Source organism: Neofelis nebulosa, chromosome 3 (genome assembly GCF_028018385.1).
Source record: "Neofelis nebulosa isolate mNeoNeb1 chromosome 3, mNeoNeb1.pri, whole genome shotgun sequence".
Classification (NCBI taxonomy): domain Eukaryota; kingdom Metazoa; phylum Chordata; class Mammalia; order Carnivora; family Felidae; genus Neofelis; species Neofelis nebulosa.
Genome location: NC_080784.1, coordinates 120,921,837 through 120,940,680, shown reverse-complemented (window position 1 = coordinate 120,940,680; position 18,844 = coordinate 120,921,837). Strand labels below are relative to the sequence as shown.

General features: G+C 39.8%; 1 protein-coding gene and 1 long non-coding RNA gene across 7 annotated transcripts in view; both read right to left on the bottom strand.

The window, feature by feature from the left end:
• Positions 1 to 3,746, bottom strand: part of UBE2D3 (ubiquitin conjugating enzyme E2 D3) — a 29,121-nt gene extending 25,375 nt beyond the window's left edge. For 2 of the 4 annotated variants that reach the window (XM_058721788.1, XM_058721791.1), the window contains exons 1-2: positions 3,113 to 3,265; positions 2,186 to 2,341 (exon numbers count right to left, since the gene is read on the bottom strand). In XM_058721788.1, coding sequence (XP_058577771.1) covers positions 2,186 to 2,209 — 24 coding nt within the window. In that variant the 5' untranslated portion in view covers positions 2,210 to 2,341; positions 3,113 to 3,265. Of the gene's footprint in view, positions 1 to 2,185; positions 2,342 to 3,112; positions 3,266 to 3,418; positions 3,547 to 3,628 lie in introns of those variants that run through there. The other 2 variants (XM_058721789.1, XM_058721790.1) reach the window with 2 other exon arrangements.
• Positions 3,747 to 7,008: 3,262 nt separating this feature from the next.
• The window catches only part of LOC131507262 (uncharacterized), a 44,273-nt gene continuing 32,437 nt past the window's right edge, over positions 7,009 to 18,844 (bottom strand). Inside the window, exon 4 of one of the 3 annotated variants that reach the window (XR_009259420.1) lies at positions 7,009 to 7,126. This is a non-coding gene — a long non-coding RNA (uncharacterized LOC131507262). Of the gene's footprint in view, positions 7,148 to 10,950; positions 12,096 to 18,844 lie in introns of those variants that run through there. The other 2 variants (XR_009259419.1, XR_009259418.1) reach the window with 2 other exon arrangements.

The window sequence follows — 18,844 nt, the reverse complement described above, 5'->3', positions numbered from 1 at the left end:
CGAAAGTTCTTTAACAAGATTTTGAAAATTAAAAAGTGATATTAAAATAGCAGTAATAATCTGAATGCCATATGCCTGTTCCAAGCCACACACTAACCTCTTTAATCCTAAAATAAACAAATAAACAAATAAAATCTAGGACCCTAAATCTGTTTTGCTCACTACTGCAGTCCTAGCATCTAGAACATACTAGGCACTCAACTATTGTTCATACGTAACAAATACTCATTTTATAGAGGCATACAAATAACTTGCCCAGTCCTAGAATTCTAACTGGAGCATTTCTGCTCCAAAGTTCAAATTCTTAACCATTATATTGCCTCTCTAGAGCTTTTAAATAATTAAAGTGGTGTCACAGCAGCTGGGTATCACCTGTAAAAGAAAAAAAATCAATGAGACCTTCCTTTGAAGTTCCACATGCATAGAAAGCTATGGGTTTGAAACTATTCCACATCTTAGTAGCCTGAACTAATTCTCACAGATAAAAGGTTTTGATTTGTATTTAATGTTATATTCTTAGTATTAACTATGCTTTTCCAATGTATTGCTGGCCTTCAAAGTGGTCAAAGAGATGCTTAATCCTTTTTGCTTTAAATCTTAACTCTTACAAAATTTTTCCTCTCCTCTTCCATCCTCTCAAAATCACAGAGATTTAAGTTTATATTTCACATAAACACACAATGACAATGCAATGATGGACTAAATCAAAATTCAAAATTTCAGCCTCGATACATTCCATGAAGATCTGAACCTTCATCTTTCATAATATCAGTGTTGTCAAATAAACTCCAAAGTCATACGTATTGAATAAATCAAAATTAGGCAGCATCAGGTCTACTTAGTAAAGCCAAGTCCTTGTCATTCCTTCCATGCAGAACCCCTTTAAAAAAAGTAACCCATCAAAACCAAAGTTTCTAACCCACAACCTCCTCTGTCTCCTAGTTTTAGTAAGGCTGAATTTATTCCATGACATTTTTTTCAAGTTAGCTGTAAATACTCCACCCTCCTCGATTGTGCAAGAACCAAACACACCACACATACACAAGTTACAAAAAAGGGAAATACAGTCTGAGAGTTTGAATATAGATAAAGTCTTGAGCAGGACGTCTTAAGAGCTATGTACAATCTGATGTAAAAGTTAACATTTAACAAAGAATATCATTTTATATTATTAGGAAAGGAGATGCCGGAAAGAGCCTGAACCAGTTAAAGCAGCCGCCATCTTAAAATGCGGGATAGAAGTTAGAGCAAGAAAATGAGACTAAACCTCCGGAGGTGGAGGTTCCGCTCACTCCCCAAGCATCGAAAAATCCTTTTTTCACCCCAATTTCCATGGATAGTTTAGTATCAAACCACATTTTAGGTAGCGAAACATTGTTCCCCGAAAGTGTTATTAACAGAGCCGAGGCAAAACTAGGTACACCTAGCCTTCCCTTACTGCCATCACACCCCTCGTCCGCCCCCCTCCCCACCCCCCCCCCTCGCCAAAAAGAAGAGAGCTTCCAGAAGCCTTTTACATCAGTTGCCGTGTCCCTCAGATAAATAGCTTCGGGTGAGAAGCCTCAACTACAAAACATAGGAAGCGGTAACATTGTGTCAGCCCATCTCCTCTCAACCCCACTTACTCTTGTGTAACCAACCTGCCCCCAGTCGATTAAGTTTGACTAGGCTCATTCACTACTTTTCAGCCACTAAGAGACTTCTACACCGACCCCCAATGAAGTTCGGGGCCCGCCAGATTTACACGTTCTTCTCCCCTGAGTTTCCAATGATTCTTCCCGTAGGAAGCCTAAGATCCTTGATCTTACAATTGAAGTTTTTAAGCACCAAGAATAGGAAGCGCCATGACATCTGCTGGAGCGTCTCTCGGCAATTCTGACCTCAAACAAGACTAACTCTTCTTTTAGAAGCAGAACCGAGGCGCCTGAAATCACTCTCCCCCACCCCTAATTTGCACCGATTCCACTGAAACATACACAAGATAACACCTCATTCGCCACAAGTGTTGTTCTTTAGCTTGAAAATTCACTTCTTTAAAGTAGATCTGCGTTTCCCTTCCCCCAAGAGAAGTGACCCAAAGAGGGACGTTTCCATAATTATACTTCCTCCCCACCCCCACGCTTTCCTCTGGTACTGAACCTTCCTTTCCTCCTACGACCCCATTCCCTTTAGCCCCAAGGGTTACCTTATTAATCCGTTTCAGCGCCATCGTCTGTGCTTTTCGTCTGGCTCCTCACTCTCCCGGTGTGTGCTCAAAGGTCCGGCCAAAACTCTTGATTATCCGGGCGGCAGGGAAAGATGGGTCTCTTCGTCTCACACCGGCTCTGCCAGACACAGGCGCCTTTTGCAAAAACGGAGCAGATCAGCACTCGCACAGGCCCCGAAGAGACCCTGATGAATCCAGGTCCCTTAAAACGGTCGCGATCCGGGGTGGGTGGGGTGGCGTGGCAAAGCCACCAACAGCCTCTATGCCGTGCTTCGGCCCGAAGAGGAGGCGAAGGTGACGGGAAGAGCGGAGGGGCGGCTACAAGTTTGACTTCCCGGCCTCTCGATAGGAAGAGACCCGGGTGGGAGAGGAAGAGGCGTAGGAGAAAGGGGTGGGTGCGGGGCAGGGTCCGGAGCCCAGCAGAGGAGGAGCCGGGGCCTAGTCGGCGCTATGCCGGCGTCACTAGGGCAAAGAAAGGCTAGGGGGGAGGGGGAAACAGGAGACTCCGGACTTCTTTCGGTTTCTGCTCAAAGATGCGGCCAGGGAGGGGAAGGAAATAAAAGAGGGAAGGCTTGATATGTGTTGCTGTCCCCGCAGCTAGGGCTATTCTGTGTCGGCCCCTGACGCCACCGTACACTCCGCCTTCCAGCGCGCTCCCGCACGCGCCCGCCCAGCCACCGCCACCACGCGCCCGTGCTGCCCCTGAGGCTCTGGCTTAGGCGCGAGGACGCGCCCATTCCCCCACCCCTTAAGCAAGACAGGCCCCGGCTTCTCCAGCCTTCCCACCCTACCCCACCCAACAGGCTGGTCACTCAAGCCAACCAAGGCCTGTATTTCCCCTCTTACCCGGCCGGCCAGTGGGCCGGCCTCCCTTCCCATCCCCTAGCCGTCCACACCCACGCGTACAGAGGGGCCGGGGCCTCCCTCAAGCTGCGGCCTCGGCCTCCTCCCCGCGCGGCAGCTGGTGCCTCCCCGGCCCTACGGGGCTCACGCGCACGACACAGCCACAAGATGTCCGCTCTGACGGAACTACTGCCAGCTGCCACGCTCCGCCCCTCCCCCCTCCTCCTGCCTCTTCACCACCGCGTATCAGTCCGCCAACGCCGCCGTCGCGAGTACAGCACGAATCTAAGGGTGAAGGGGAACGGTTTACTTCCTACGTCCAGGGTTGAGTTTATCTATGCTACCCCCTTTTCCTTTTCGGAACAGCACCTTCTTACTAAACAGATCGGAGGTTGGACTGGGAGGGCGGGGGCCGGAGGCGGGTCATGGGCTGGGGGGAAGGGTGGACGAACGGCGGAAACCCTCAGACTCAGAGAAGCATCGAGAACCGGAAGGAGACCATGGGAAGAAGGTAATGGAAGCGGCAGCTGCGCGATTGAGCCCCACGCCCCTCCCAGCAGCGTCCCCCAATTTCCTCACTTGGTATTGAGGCGGCGGATCTCGCGAGAACCTCGTGGCTGGCTAACAGGAGCTATACCTCTGCAATGACTTAAGGGCAGTTTTGTGCGCGCTTCCTGCTGAGGGCCCGCCCCCAAATCCACAAATTGTCGCGAGAAGCAATAAGCGCCGGCTCGGGTTGGGGCGGGCCGTCGCCGGGAAGCACCGCCCCTGAGTGCTTATGCTGGTGGGAGGGAGAGGAAATGGAATTCCCCGGACTGGTTAGAGCGCGCGCCGACACATCCGTCTCTCACGCGCCCAATCAGGAATGTGCTGTGGGAGGTACCACGAACTAATCACTAGATAACTTTAGCCCTGGTTGACCCGGGCTTTTGAAGTTTTCGGGGAAGCAGGTGTGCAATATTTTACTCGCCTGCCCATCCGGGCCGGTTAACCAATGGGAGGAGGCACCTCTCAAAATGAAACAGTCATTTTAAATAGAACTAGGCGAACCGCTGATCAGCGCTCTCACGTGCCAAAATATAGCGCATTTCTGGCCTAGAGGATCAGTACCGAGAAGAGTGGACTCATACACTCGTTCCCAGAATGACAGCGGCCTAGAAATCAAACTCAACAGTGAATTGATTAACTTGGGGGATAGGGGCGGACTAGTTATTTGCCTTTCACCATCCGCCAAGGTTGAGGTAGGAAAACAGGCTTTAATACCTTTTTCTTCCTCTTGCTGTGTTTTCAATTTCTAGAGCCACAGAGTTGCAAAACTCAAGAAATCAGTTTTGGGTCATAAAAACTCATTACTTAACTGAAATATCTGGTGGGGGAGGAGACACCTATGAGGGTAGGATCGGCCTGTTTTAATTTAGGTGTTGTAAAATATAGAGAGGGTGGTTTTACTGTCTAGTGCATCCTTCGGTGAAGGGTAGTACATTAATTTTTAAAAGGAGTAAAGGTAAGAGCTGACGTGTTTTAAAGTTTTCCAACATTCCTAAGTGAAGTGGATATTTTTAAAAAAAATTTTAACGTTCATTTAAAAAAAATTTTTTTTTTAACGTTTATTTATTTTTGAGACGGAGAGAGACAGAGAATGAACAGGGGAGGGGCAGAGAGAGAGGGAGACAGAGAATCCGAAACAGGCTCCAGGCTCTGAGCTGTCAGCACAGAGCCGGACGCGGGGCTCGAACTCACAGACCGTGAGATCATCACCTGAGCCGAAGTTGGACACTTAACCGACCGAGCCACCCAGGTGCCCCAAACGTTCATTCATTTTTGAGAGAGAGCATGAGCGGGGAAGGGGAGAGAGAGGAGGACAGAGGGGGAGAGAGAACTGGAAGCAGGCTCCAGGCTCTGAGCTGTCGGTACAGAGCTGGAGGCTGGAGGCGGGGCTGGAACTCACCAACCATGAGATCATGACCTGAGCTGAAGTCCCACGTTTAACTGACTGAGCCACCCTGGGCGCCCCATGAAGTGGATATTTTAAAGAATTAATATAAATATAAACTTGGGGCGCTTGGGTGGCGCAGTCTCTTGATTTCCATTTGGGTCTTGATCCCAGAGTCGTGGGATGGCGCCTGTACAGAGCATGGTGCTTGCGTGGGACTGTCTCTCTCTTCTCTCCCCCTCTGCCCTTATCCCCTGCTCGTGCCCGCATGCACTCTCTCTTCGAAAGAAGAATCCAAAATGCTTTAAAAAATATGTGTATGTATATAAACTCATTTTTAGAATATACTCAAGAAAAAAATCAAGCTCTTTCTTGTTACAATAAAGTATTACCTAATAAAAACTAAAGTAGGTCTGTGATGAATGAGCTAACTTATACTGTTTAAGTGACCAGAATGAGTGTCACTAGAGCAACTAGTGAAACAGTGCTTTTCAGACTAGTGTCTGTGTGAATCACCTAAGGATTTTGTTCAGAATGCAGGTTTTGATTTAGTAGGCCCTGGTGGGGCATGAGATTCTACAGTTTTAACAAGCTCCCAGGTGATATAGATTATTCTGGGTAGAGGACATGAGTAGCAGAGTACTAAAGTGCTCATCATGTGGCTTATTTCCCTTCTCCCAGAATAATCTTCGTTCTCTGTTTTAACCAGCCTGATATGGTAGAAACAGAATTAGGCAGTTGGGGTGGAGGGAGAAATCCAGGTTTGCATTCTTGCTCTATTCTGATTTGTGTGATACTGTGTGGCTACTTACCATCTTAGTTTCTTCAACACTGAACTATACATAATAACAGCTGTCCTTTTTCACAGGTTTATTGTGTGGTTCATATGTCATAATGTATGTGAAAGGGTACTGTAGACTACAATGCTGTGTCAATAGAAGTTATTAATGTAACCAGCCAGACATTAACTGGCCGTAATATGAAACAAATGTATAAGAATAATCCTAAATATAGGTAATGTTTATGCAACGTTTGCCTTGTGTCAGGGACTGTGCTTATTAACCTACTTTTACAAATAAACTGATGCACAGGGAGATTTACTATCCCAAGGTCACACAGCTAATAAATGGCAGAAGTAGAATTTGAACCCATGCAGTTAACTTCAGTATGTTCATCAGGTGGAGTTTCATATTGTCTCTTATTTTAGAAAGTAGGAGAGTAGGATGTTTTATATTTCTACTTTCAGTGTCCTCTGAATCTAGTTTTATTTGACTTATTTCTCCCTCTGTTTTGTTCTTTCAGAAGCCAGTATACAAGAGTGGTAGGAAACATTCCTATTGACCCAAAGGGAACTCACAGTATCCAGGAGGTCCCTAAAGAAAAGTCCCAGATAAGCCAATTTGTATTGCCCTGATCTAAACAAGCTTCAGTATGAAAGTATAAAGGAACATGTTAATGCTCTGAATTAACAAAGCACAGCGGAGTGGGACAAATTTACTTTTTTTGTGACACAGACCATTTTGGCAGTCTGGCAAAGCCATTGACTCTTCTCAAAATAATGTTTTTAAATGTATAAAGTAAAATTCATAGCAATAGTTGTAATGTGATATAAAGTATCTCATTCCTATTGGTGATACAGACATAGGTATAGCTATTTGCTGCTTACATTCAAAATTGAAGGAAACACTACATTTCAGTTCGAGATTAGTAAAAATAAAGCAGTAATTTTTTTTCCCCAACCGAGTTCACATACTTCCTATATTCTATCCATGAACTTCATGATAAAAAATTTTAGGTAAAGTCAAGTGGGCTTATTCCTGTTGGTAAGCCTTGAAAGGATTGTGAAATGTTAACATTCAATTATAACTTATATTCATAACAGTAGTGATTCATTAATCACTAAAATTCATTTTAAAAAGCTTAATTACTACCAGTATATTCTCATTAAGAATTCATGGAAGTATATAATAGGTTTAGGAAATAGTTTTATCCTATTCGTTGATTTTTTTTCTATGCATATAAACGTACCCTATGGAAAACTTACCTATCCAGATGACTCATTTCCCAAGCATTCTGGTAACTTAGGTTTTACTGTGTCACTTTTATTTATTACACGCCTTTGCAAATAAGATGTGGTGGAAGAACTGCAAAATTAAAATAATAACCTACAATGAAATTAAAATACTGTGTAAATTTCTTAAAAATAAGTGTTAATAATAATTGTTACTTGAAGCACTATGTATGGGGTCTCTTAATTCATCATCTCATCAAATACCCATTATATAGATGAAACACTCAAGCTCATAAAATTATTAAGTAGTAGAGTCAGGATTTAATACTTGTGTACTTCTGTACCCCCACCCCCGCCACAGGATTCCTGTGTGTCTTTTTAAACACATAAAAATTCCTTTGCAAACCTCCTTTATACTTAACCCCCAGTATATGTTGGCAGTTATACTCCAGGCATATGGCCCCTGATGTACATCTGAAGGGTCTCATGACTGAGGTTTTACTAAATAGTAATACATGACGTTTTCCTAACAACAACTAGCCCCTCAAGGTTCTGGAAACCTTGCTTCCAAAATTCCTTAGAGCCTTATGCTGTCCCTAACCCCTGCCCCATCTGAAGGTATATAACCAGTCACTCTTCACAGTCCCAGTGCAGCTCTTTCTGCCCTGTCCCTGTGCCTTAATAAAGTCACCTTTTTGCACTAAAGACATCTTCAAGAATTCTTTCTTGGTTGTCAGCTCTGAACCTCACCATCACCCCAAAACCCCAAAACTAATATGTGAATGTATCATTGAAGCCACATAATTATAAAAACCTCAGTACCAGGGTTAATTAAAATTTATGTGTGAATAAATATATTTAATATAGATTGGTACATACGTTTATTATTGTTGAGTCTGTTTTCAGATTTTTGTAACTTTATCATGGAATTTTATAACGTGTTAGGGATACTGGCTCTAACACAGTGTATGCCATTTTATTAGCTTAATTAAATTGTAAATGTTGTAGTCCAGATTTTATATTCAGAATGTATGTTTACATATTCTGCTTGTAATAGGTGATTTGGAAACCAAGTCAACCAAATGTTACTTCATATTGTTCGCATAAAAATTAAATTACTCCTCTCTATACTTTGTCAGTTCAAAATCTCATTTTATGATCAAGACAAGTTGATGTGGTTTAGGGAACTGTTTTATGCTAAGAACATCATTTCGACCTTAAATTAAGATGGTGTTTGGAGTGCCTGGGTAGCTGAGTTGGTTAATGGCTCAAATCATGATCTTGCTGTTCATGAGTTTGAGCCCCACATCAGGCTCTGTGCAGAGCCAGGAGCCTGCTTCAGATTCTGTCTCCATGTCTTTCTGCCCCTCCCCCACTTGTGCACACTCTCTCTGTCTCTCTCTCTCAAATATAAGTAAATGTTAATTTTTTTTTTTTTTAAGCTGGTGTTTGGTACATACTAAACCATGCACAAATGTTTGAGCTAAAAATACATTTGAGCATTTTCACATAAAAACTTGTATACATGAATCTTCAGAGTAACATTATAATAGCTAAAAAGTGGATACGACCAAAAGTCCCACCAGCTGATAAATGGATAAATAAAATGTGGTATATCCTTATTATGGAATAGTATTAATAAGAAAGAACACTTGGGGCGCTTGGTGGCTCAGTTGGTTAAGCGTCCAACTTCTCAGGTCATGATCTCACGGTTTGTGAGTTCAAGCCCCCCCACCCCCCACCATTGAGCTCTGTGCTGACAGCTTAGAGCCTAGAGCCTGCTTCAGATTCTGTCTCTCTCTCTCTCTACCCCTCCCTACTTGCTTTCATTCTCTCTCTCTCTCTCTCAAAAATAAATAAGTAGAAACATTAAAAAAAAGAACAAAATACCGATACATATTTCAACGTGTGTCTTGAGGCTTGAAAATGTGAAGTGAAAAAACCCAGAAACAAAGGCAACATATTTTATCATTCCATTTATAGGAAATTGCTAGAAAAGGCAAATAGAGACAAAGTAGATTACTGGCTGCAAGAGGCTAGGGGCAGGGGGAATGGGGAGTGACTGCTAAATGAGTGTAGGGTCTTGGGCGGGAGGTGATGAAATATGTTGAAATTGGATAATGATCATGGTTATGCAACTCTATAGATATGCTACAACTCACGGAATTGTAGACTTCAAAAGAATTTTATGGTATGTGAATTATTTCAATGTAGATTTTTAAAAAAATTAGACGGGCGTCTGGGTGGCTCAGTCAGTTAAATGTCTGTCTAACTCTTGATTTCAGCTCAGGTCATGATCTCAAGGTTTGTGAGTTCAAGCCTCACACTCTCAGTGTGGAGACTGCATGGGATTCTTTCTCTCTTCTTCTCTCTCTACCCCTCCCCTGCTTGTGCACATGCTCTCTCTCTCAATATAAATAAATAACGTTTTAAAAAATAATAAAAATATTAATTAGAACCAAATGTGAAATCACCCTGAAAGCTTATTACTAAATATTTTTCAATATCTCAGCATCTCTCAGATTACTGATGATAAATGAGATACAGCAGCCTTGTATAAGGTGAAAAACTTAGTCAACAAGCGGTTTTTCCTTCAATACAGTGTAATTTAGATTAGATTTTAATATAATAATAAGCCTTTGCTGTTAATTAGTTTTTAATTTGGTGGTATTTTCATCAATCTTATTTAATAAAACATAGTGATTAAAAATTAATTTATAATTAATGTTGTATTTCCTTGAAATACATTGTATTTCCTTGAAAATAAAACTTCATAATTATGGCCAGAAATTACAAATAGTCTAAATAGATAAAAATTTTTCTTTAAAATTTCAAATGAAATCAAGTTAGGTTGAAAATTGGGTAAATCGTCTAGATACGGATTTTGAGGATTAGGTAGTATCAAATGAGAACGCTAAAACAGTTTAGTAACAAGTTTGATGTCCTTATTGAAAGGAAACAATCCATGGATTGGGGAACATACTACCCCCTCTTCTGAGGGCATTTTGGGCAGGAGCCAGTTTTACAAAGTATTAGAGCAGCAAGATGAAAATGGCATGATTGGCTAGGAGGTTGGGGATTTCCTTGTAAGGCTAACAGGTCCTGGGTTCTAGGGTAAGGTAAGCTAGAGCTAAAGCTGACTTGAAGGATTGTGATTGGCATGTGTTAGGTTTCCCTGACAGGTGTTTTTCGTAAATGCAGACTGGTTTAGGTTTACATTTGTGATGTGGTCTGGGCCACTGAGGTGGCCTCCATTTTGTGGATCCCAATACACAAATTAGCTTTATCAGTAGTTAAAATATGTAATTTGAATTAATATTAACTTCCCAACAATAACTATAATCTTTGTTGCTTCAATAACAATGTAAAAAATCTAAAGGCAACAGGTGTTTTCGTAAATGCAGACTGGCTTAGGTTTACATTTGTGACGTGGGCCAGGCCACTTAGGTAGCCTCCATTTTGTGGGTCCCAGTATACAAATTACAAATTAACTTTATCAGTAGTTAAAATATGTAATTTGAATTAATATTACTTCCCGACAATAACTATAATCTTTGTTGCTTCAATAACAATGTAAAAAATGCAAAGGAAACAGAGTGTGATTTAGACCAGAAATGATCAGTGTTTACAGTATTGGATTTGATTATTTAAATAAATCTATGTGAGAATTCTTTAAGAAGTTAATACACTCTTATTAAAGAATTATGCTGTGCATAGTGGTTCTGATGGATCTGATCTATATCATATCTAAGTGACTTAATGGAGCCACTTATGTGAGACTTATAGGTTTTAATACACATTATCTAGTACCTGTTGATTTTTTCATTGCACAGAAACAGTGACTTAACATGGCACTAAAAGAATGAAACTTATTAAGAAACATTTCACTACATCTAAAAAAAACCTTAAAGAATTTGGCTTATTTGGTGTTGAAGAAATGTGACAGTTTCAGAGATATCCCATCATCAAAGCATAGTTAATCTCAAAAGTTAACAATAATGAGATTGGGCTTTACCATATACATACTTTGTAAGAGAACAGTATGAGACAGGTTTTCCATAGAAAAGTGGGAAGAAAAATGTCAAAGGCAAATTAAAACTATTCTTAAGGAAACAAGAAATAAGGATATATTTTTTTTCTTTCTCCTCTTTGTTCACTGTAAGATCTCCTGCCCTAGAGCACAGAATTCCAGCTACCACCATGGTGGTTCAGTTTTATACAACTTCATTGCCATTTCTGTACTTGCTAGCTTGAAATTTAGTCACTGTAACATTGTTCACATGATAGTACATTCTGCCTTCCAAAAGCCTTCTTATTTATAGCTTTAAAAAAACATCCATTTATAATATGGGACTGCTTTTGATGTAGGTTGAGGCAAAACCGAGACTCCTACAGTTTGTCAGTCAGTGATATTTGGATTTGACTGGGCCAAGTGGGGAGGTTTCTCCCTAAGTGAAGGTTTAGGCTGAAGAATGTTAATGCAATAGAGATCTATTGGTAAATTACTCCCATATTCCTGTTAACTTTTAAAAATATATTGAATGCCTATTATATGCAAGGCACTGAGCTAGATGTTGAAGATACATAGATGAAAGATCCAGATGTCACCTTTAAGAAAGTCTTTTAATTGGGGAGACCATTAAGGATCAGATAGTCACCATAATGTGATGACATAACTGCATGCATAGAGTAATTTTAATGTATCTAATTTAACTGGGGGTGCTCAGGGAAAATTTCTATATGTAAGAGAATTGTTTTTAAACAAAATCATAGCTGGGGGAGGGGGGGAACAGAGGAAGTCACCTACACAGAGGGAACAATGCAAAGTCTCAGAGAACTTGACCTGGTAAGTTTTGAAAACTACAAGTTTGGCAAGTACTCTAAGGGGTTTGGGGAGGGCAGAGGAAAGAATGAATGAGAAGGGGGGCGCCTGGGTGGCTCAGTCGGTTAAGCGTCCGACTTCGGCTCAGGTCATGATCTCGCAGTTTGTGAGTTTGAGCCCTGCGTCGGGCTCTGTGCTGACAGCTCAGAGCCTGAAGGCTGCTTTGGATTCTGTGTCTCGCTCACTCTCTGCCCCTCCCCTGCTCACAGTCTGTCTCTCTCTGTCTCAAAAATAAATAAAACATTAAAAAAAAAAAAACCCTTAAAAAGAATGAATGAGGAGACAAAACAGTTGAAAGATAAGGCTGGATATATTGAGTGCCTTAACATATCATGGTAATGAATTCAGATTCTATTCTGAAGGGTAAGGGATGGGAGAATTGAATTTTAACATAAAAAAGTCTTGGTCTTTTAATCACAAAAAAATAACTATGAGAGCAGTGTGAAATATGTAACTAAAGTTACATATTTGCTGCAATGGGGTGGAGAACTAGAGGCAAAGAGACCACTTGGGACGCTATTGAGATATCTAGATGAGATGTGTGATTGTGGGAAAGACCTAAAATAGAGTATTTGCACTAAGGACCCATAGTACATTTAGTGTGTTTACTGGGCGGAGCTTACCTAAAGAAAAAAAAATTTTTTTTGAGTTTCCTCCAGTTATCTTTATAACTCTTAATATGAACTCTTTATGCTCTTACCTCTTCATTAATCTTGAAACTAAAATTTATATACTAAATGTAGAGAAATATAAACTAATAAAATTAGTATCTATGTGCTACTTGATTTTTTTTTCTTTTTACTTTTTGCAAAAATTGCTTCTTGAGACAGAAATACAGATCTGCCACAGTTTAGGTTCTTCTAAATTTGGCCTGTCTGTACTAACTGTTGTGTTCCGTATATGATGGCCAGTTTTCTCTACTAGACCTTTAAGAGATCTTGTTCATTCTTTCACTGATGTCATTTGACTTTCATATGGCCAGAAAGAAGCATTTATTACCTATTTCTGTTCTCATTTGCCTGAGACACAAGTGCTATTACACAGTACCAACAAGATCATAAATCTAAACACAGCACAGGCTCTGGAATCACATGGCAGTATTTAGTTATAAGTGGTAATCAGGGTGATTTGGACTATGATTATATTATTATAAAGTAATGAAATAAATCACAAAATGGGAAAAGTCTGGTAAAAAGTTCAAAGATTCTAGTTTGAGAAAAACTGGTGTAGAGGTTATAAAAATCCCTTTGTCACATTTAAAGTCACATTTGTTGAGTCTGACTTTATGACTCTGAGTAAAGTCAAGAAATGCTAGACAGGTAGGACAGATAAATAACTTGACTTTAAAGTGAAAGGGGTGCTGGTTGGCTCAGTTGGTTAAGTGTCCAACTTGTGATTTTGGCTCAGGTCATGATCTCACTGTGAGTTCAAGCCTGGAGTTGGGCTCTGTGCTACAGTGGGGAGCCTGCTTGGGAGTCTCTCTCTGTCCCTCCCCTGCTTGCACACGAGCATTCTCTCTCTCTCTCTCTCTCTCAAAATAAATAAATAAACTTTTAAAAAGTTTAGGGAAAGTAAAAGGAGAAAGAAAGGGCTTAGGTACATTTTAAGGTTCATTCCTGTTCTGGAACTAAGAACACAATATGCAATAGGAAAGTAATTCTGTCTCCAGAATTACTGTTAGGACCATTCTCTAAATCCAACCTCTGTATATGTTTTATGTTACTATGAGAAAATATTCTATAGAGTTTCAAGTTGATATAGCAGGACTGATCTCTGCTCATCAAAATGAGGCATCCTACCTTTCTGTTTTGTTAGCAAGTAAGTCTCCTACCTTCAAGTAACAGGAGTTAGTTACTTCCTATAACTTAGGGCAAGAACTCAAACAGATCAGGAATAATTGGACTGAAGGTAAAATCATATTGAGTGGTTGAATGAAAGCTTTAGAAAGTTGGAGATTGGTAGCCAACGAATCTATATTTAATCTTAGATGTCACTGTATGGTTTGGGTTGGCTCTGGGACCCCCTTCTTTTCTTTTTTTTTTTAGTGCCAGATTGGTTTACCCACATTTTTCTCCCCTGCTATTATCAATTGCTCCCTAACAAGCTTTCTTTTCCTATCCTCACTTGGGGAAGAATACAATCTTACGTTATCCTTTTTTTCCTTATACTTTTTTTCCTAAAGCAAGTATGCACCCTGTTAAGTTTTCATAATGGTTTTAATTCTGGTAATAGAATGTCAGTATTTATATATGATTATAAGCAAGTATGAAGATCAACAAGAGAGTAGTTGCAGTGATAAAGAACTCTTATTTGAACCTGGTTTCCTTCCTATCATCACTTCCAAGCCCCCACTCAATAGATCAGACTCAATAGAAAAAGTCACAGGGGCGCCTGGGTGGCACAGTCGGTTAAGCGTCCGACTTCAGCCAGGTCACGATCTCGCGGTCCGTGAGTTCGAGCCCCGCGTCAGGCTCTGGGCTGATGGCTCGGAGCCTGGAGCCTGTTTCCGATTCTGTGTCTCCCTCTCTCTCTGCCCCTCCCCCGTTCATGCTCTGTCTCTCTCTCTGTCCCAAAAATAAATAAAAAACGTTGAAAAAAAAAAAAAAAAAAAAAAAAAAAAAAATAGAAAAAGTCACAAGATTCAACTGTACTTTAAAGGAAAATTAGAAATAGTTATTGTAATACTGTTGATACAACAAATTACTACAAATTTAGTGGCTTAAAAAAGTTATCTTAGATATTTGGAGGTCAGAAGTCTGAAATGGGTCCTACTGTTCTAAAATCAAGGTATAAGCAGAGTTGGTTGCTTTCTTGAGATTCTGAGGCAGAATCTCTTTTCTTGCCCTTTCCACCTTCTAGAGGCTGCTGGCACCTTGGTTCATGGTTCCCTTCCATCTTCAAAGCCGGAAGTGGCTGGTTAGTCTTTTTCACATCACATTAATCTGACACACTTGTCTGCCTCCTTTCATTTATAAGGATCTTTATGATTATATTGGGCCTACATGGATAATCGAGGAAAATCTACCTACTTGAAGGCCAGATGATTAGCTACCTTAATTCCATCCACAACCTTAATTCCCCCTTGCTATATAACATAACATATTCAAAGGTTCCAGGGAAACTGGGATGTAAACATCTTCAGTGGGAGTAGAAGATCATGGGGAGGCATTATTCTGGCTACTACAACTATTTATAATTCCTTGGGTACTCAAGTTTAAAAGCAACTTTTCCCTTCCTTCCATCCATTCCTACTTTGTTCTTCTAAATATATTTGACTACTACTCAAAATCTGAAGTGTGAAATGGTACAGGAAATTAAATATACTAAAGGTTAGGAACTTGTCAACTACATTTTGTCACTGATGACTCAATTTTATTGAGGTAGTGTTGACATAATTTATATTTAAGCGTGTTGTGAAGTGAATGGAAAATGAAAAAGTGCAGAGCATGGCCATGAGAAGAAATTAGAAGATAGAGTATTAGCTTAGAGTAACTCAGGGTCAAAGGAGGATATTTTTTTAGAATGGGAGAGGTTTGAGTATATTTATAGTCTGGAGAAAATCCTGAGAGAGATGAGATGTAGAACAGAGAGATTAATAGATGAAGTCATTTTCTTCACAAGAGATGACTGTGGGTCAAAAAATTGAGTATTTGATTTTGAACAATGGGTAAACATCAGAGTCTTAGAGGGAAGAAGATTAGAATGGGTAAAAACAAAGATAATTTTAAATGGAAAGACGCAGGAAGTTAACCATTAATACTCAGTTTTCTCAGCTTAATTGGAAGGAGGGCTTTATCCATTCATCTATTGATGAACACTCAGGTGCTTCCATATCTTAGCTATTGTATATAATGCTACAATAAACAGCATTGTGTAATCTTTTCAAATTAGTGTTTTTATTTTCCTGAGTAAATACCCAGAAGTGGAATTACTGCATCATATGGTATTTCTATTTTTAATTTTGGAGAAATCTCCATACTGTTTTTCATAGTTGTTGTACCAATTTACATTCCCACCAAGAAAATGGCTCCCTGTGGTGCCTGGGTGGCTCTGTCAGTTAAGCATTCGACTCATGGTTTCAGCTGAGGTCATGATCTTGAGGTTCGTGAGTTCGAGTCCCACATCAGACTCTAAGTTGGCAGTGTGGAGCCTGTTTGGGATTCTCTCTCTACTTTCTCTCTGCCCGCACCCCCCCCCCCCCCCCCGCCACTCGCAGAGTACCAACAAGATTATAAACCTAAACCTGTCTCTCTCAAAATCAAATTAACTTTAAAAATCCTTAAAAAAATTAAAAAAAGAAATTCGTCCCCTTTTTCCCACATTTTTGCCAACGCTTAGTATTTCTTGTCTTTTTGATACTAGCCATTCTGACTGCTATGAGTTGATGTCTTACTGTGGTTTTGATTTGCATTTCCTTGATGATTATTGATGTTGATCATCTTTTCATATGTCTATTGGCCATCTGTATGTCTTCAGCAAAGTGCCTATTCAGGTCCTCTATTTTTAAATTTTATTATTATTATTACTATTATTATTATGTTGAATTGTTTGTGTTCTTTTTACATTTTGGATATTAACTCCTTCGCAGATATGTCATTTACAAATATCTTCTCTCATTCAGTAGGTTGCCTTTTTGTCTTCTTGGTGGTTTCCTTTGCTTTACAAAAGCTTTTTAGTTTGATGTAGTACAAGTTGTTTATTTTTGCTTTTGTTTCTCTTGCCTGAGGAGACAGATCCAGAAAAATATTGTTTAAGTCCGAGTTTACTACCTATGGTTTCTTTTAGGAATTTTATGATTTCAGGTCTTATGTTTAGGTCTTTAATCCATTTTGCATTATTTTTGTGTATATTGTTAAGAAAGTGGTCCAGTTCCATTCTTTTGCATTTAACTGTCCAGGTTTCCCAACACCATTTATTGAAGAGACTATCTTTTCCCCAGTGTATATTTTTGCCTCCTTTGTTTTAGATTAATTGACCATATAAGCGTGGATTTATTTCTGGGCTCTATTCCTCTCTATTGATTCTCTGTGTTCATTTTTGTGCTAGTACCATATTCTTTTGATTATTATAGCTTTGTAGTACAGTGTGAAACTGGGATTGTGATACCTCTGGCTTTGTTCTTTTTTCTCAAGATTACTTTGGCTATTTGAGGTCTTTTGTGGTTACACCCAAATTTAAGGATTGTTCTAGTTCTGTAAAAAATACTGCTGGTATTTTGATAGAGATTTCATTGAATCTGTAGATTGCTTTGGAAAGTATGGGCATTTTAACAATATTAATTCTTCCAATCCATGAGCACAGAACATCTTTCTATTTATTTGTGCCTTATCCATATAATTTGCAGAGTATGCTTCTTTTATCTCCTTGGTTAAATTCATTCATAGGTATTTTATTCTTTTTTTGATGCAGTTGTCAGTGGGATTGTTTTCTTAATTTGTCTTTCTCATGGCTTGTTCTAAGTGTATAGAAATGTGGCAGATTTCTGTATATTGGTTCTGTATCCAGCAACTTTACTGACTCCATTCATTAGTTCTAATAGCGTTTTGGTGAAGTCTTTAGGGTTTTCAATATGTAGTGTCAGGTCATCTGCAAATAGTGAAAGTTTTACTTCTTCCTTACCAATTTGGATACCTTTTATTTATTTTTCTTATCTGATTGCTGTGGCTAGGACTTGTAGTATTATGTTGAATAAATGTGGTGAGAGTGGACATCCTAGTCTTGTTCCTGATCTTAGAGGAACGCTTTTAGCCTTTCACTGCTGAATATGATGTTAGATGTGGATTTTTCCAATATGGCATTTATTTTGTTGATGTATGTTCTCTCTAAACTCACTTTGTTGAGAGTGTTTATAATGAATAGATGTTGAGTTTTGACCAGGGCTTTTTCTGCATTTTTTGAAATGATCATGATTTTTATCCTTCATATTGTTAATGTGGCATATCATGTTGATTGATTTGCAGGTATTGAACCTGTAATCCCCAACATAAATCCTACTTGATTGTGGTGAATGATCCTTTTAACATATTGTTGAATTTGGTTTGTTAAATTTTGTTGAGGATTTTTGCATCTATGTTCATTAGGAATATTGGTCTGTACTTCTTTTTTTGTAGTGTCTTTGGTTTTGTTACCAGGATAATTGTTGCTTCACAGAATAAATTTGGAAGCATTCAATCCTCATCTATATTTTGGAATAGTTTGAGAAGGATAGGCATCAGTTCTTTGAATGTTTCGTAGAATTCAAGGCACCTGGGTGGCTCAGTAGGTTAAGCGTCTGACTCTTGGTTTTGGCTCAGGTCATGATCTCACTGTTCATTAGTTTAAGCCCCACATTGGGCTCCGTGCCGACAGGGCAGAACCTGCTTGGGATTCTTTCTCTCCCTCTCCGCCCCTTCCCCACTCGTGTACACATGTGCGTATGTGCTGTCTCTCTTTCAAAATAAATAAATAAATAAACTTTAAATGTTTGGTAGAATTCACCTGTGAAGCCATTTGATCCTGGACTTTTGTTTGTTGGGAATTTTTTTTATTACTGATCCCATTTTCTTAGTAGTAATCAGATTTTCTCCTCCTTCAGTCTCAGGAGACTGTATGTTTCTAGTAATTTACCCATTTCTTCTAGGTTGTCCAATTTGTTGGCATATAATTTTTCATAGTAGTCTCAATCCTTTGTAGTTCTGTGGTGTCAGTTGAAACATCCCCTTTGTTTCTCATATTGAGTTCTTTCTCTTTTTTTCTTGATGAGTCTGGCTAAAGGTTTTTAGCTTTTCAGAGAACCAGTTCTTTCTTCTTTTTAAAAAAAAAATTTTTTTTTTTGACATTTATTTATTTTTGAGACAGAGAGAGACAGAGCATGAACGGGGGAGGGTCAGAGAGAGGGAGACACAGAATCTGAAGCAGGCTCCAGGCTCTGAGCTGTCAGCACAGAGCCCGACGCGGGGCTCAAACTCACGGACCGCGAGATCATGACCT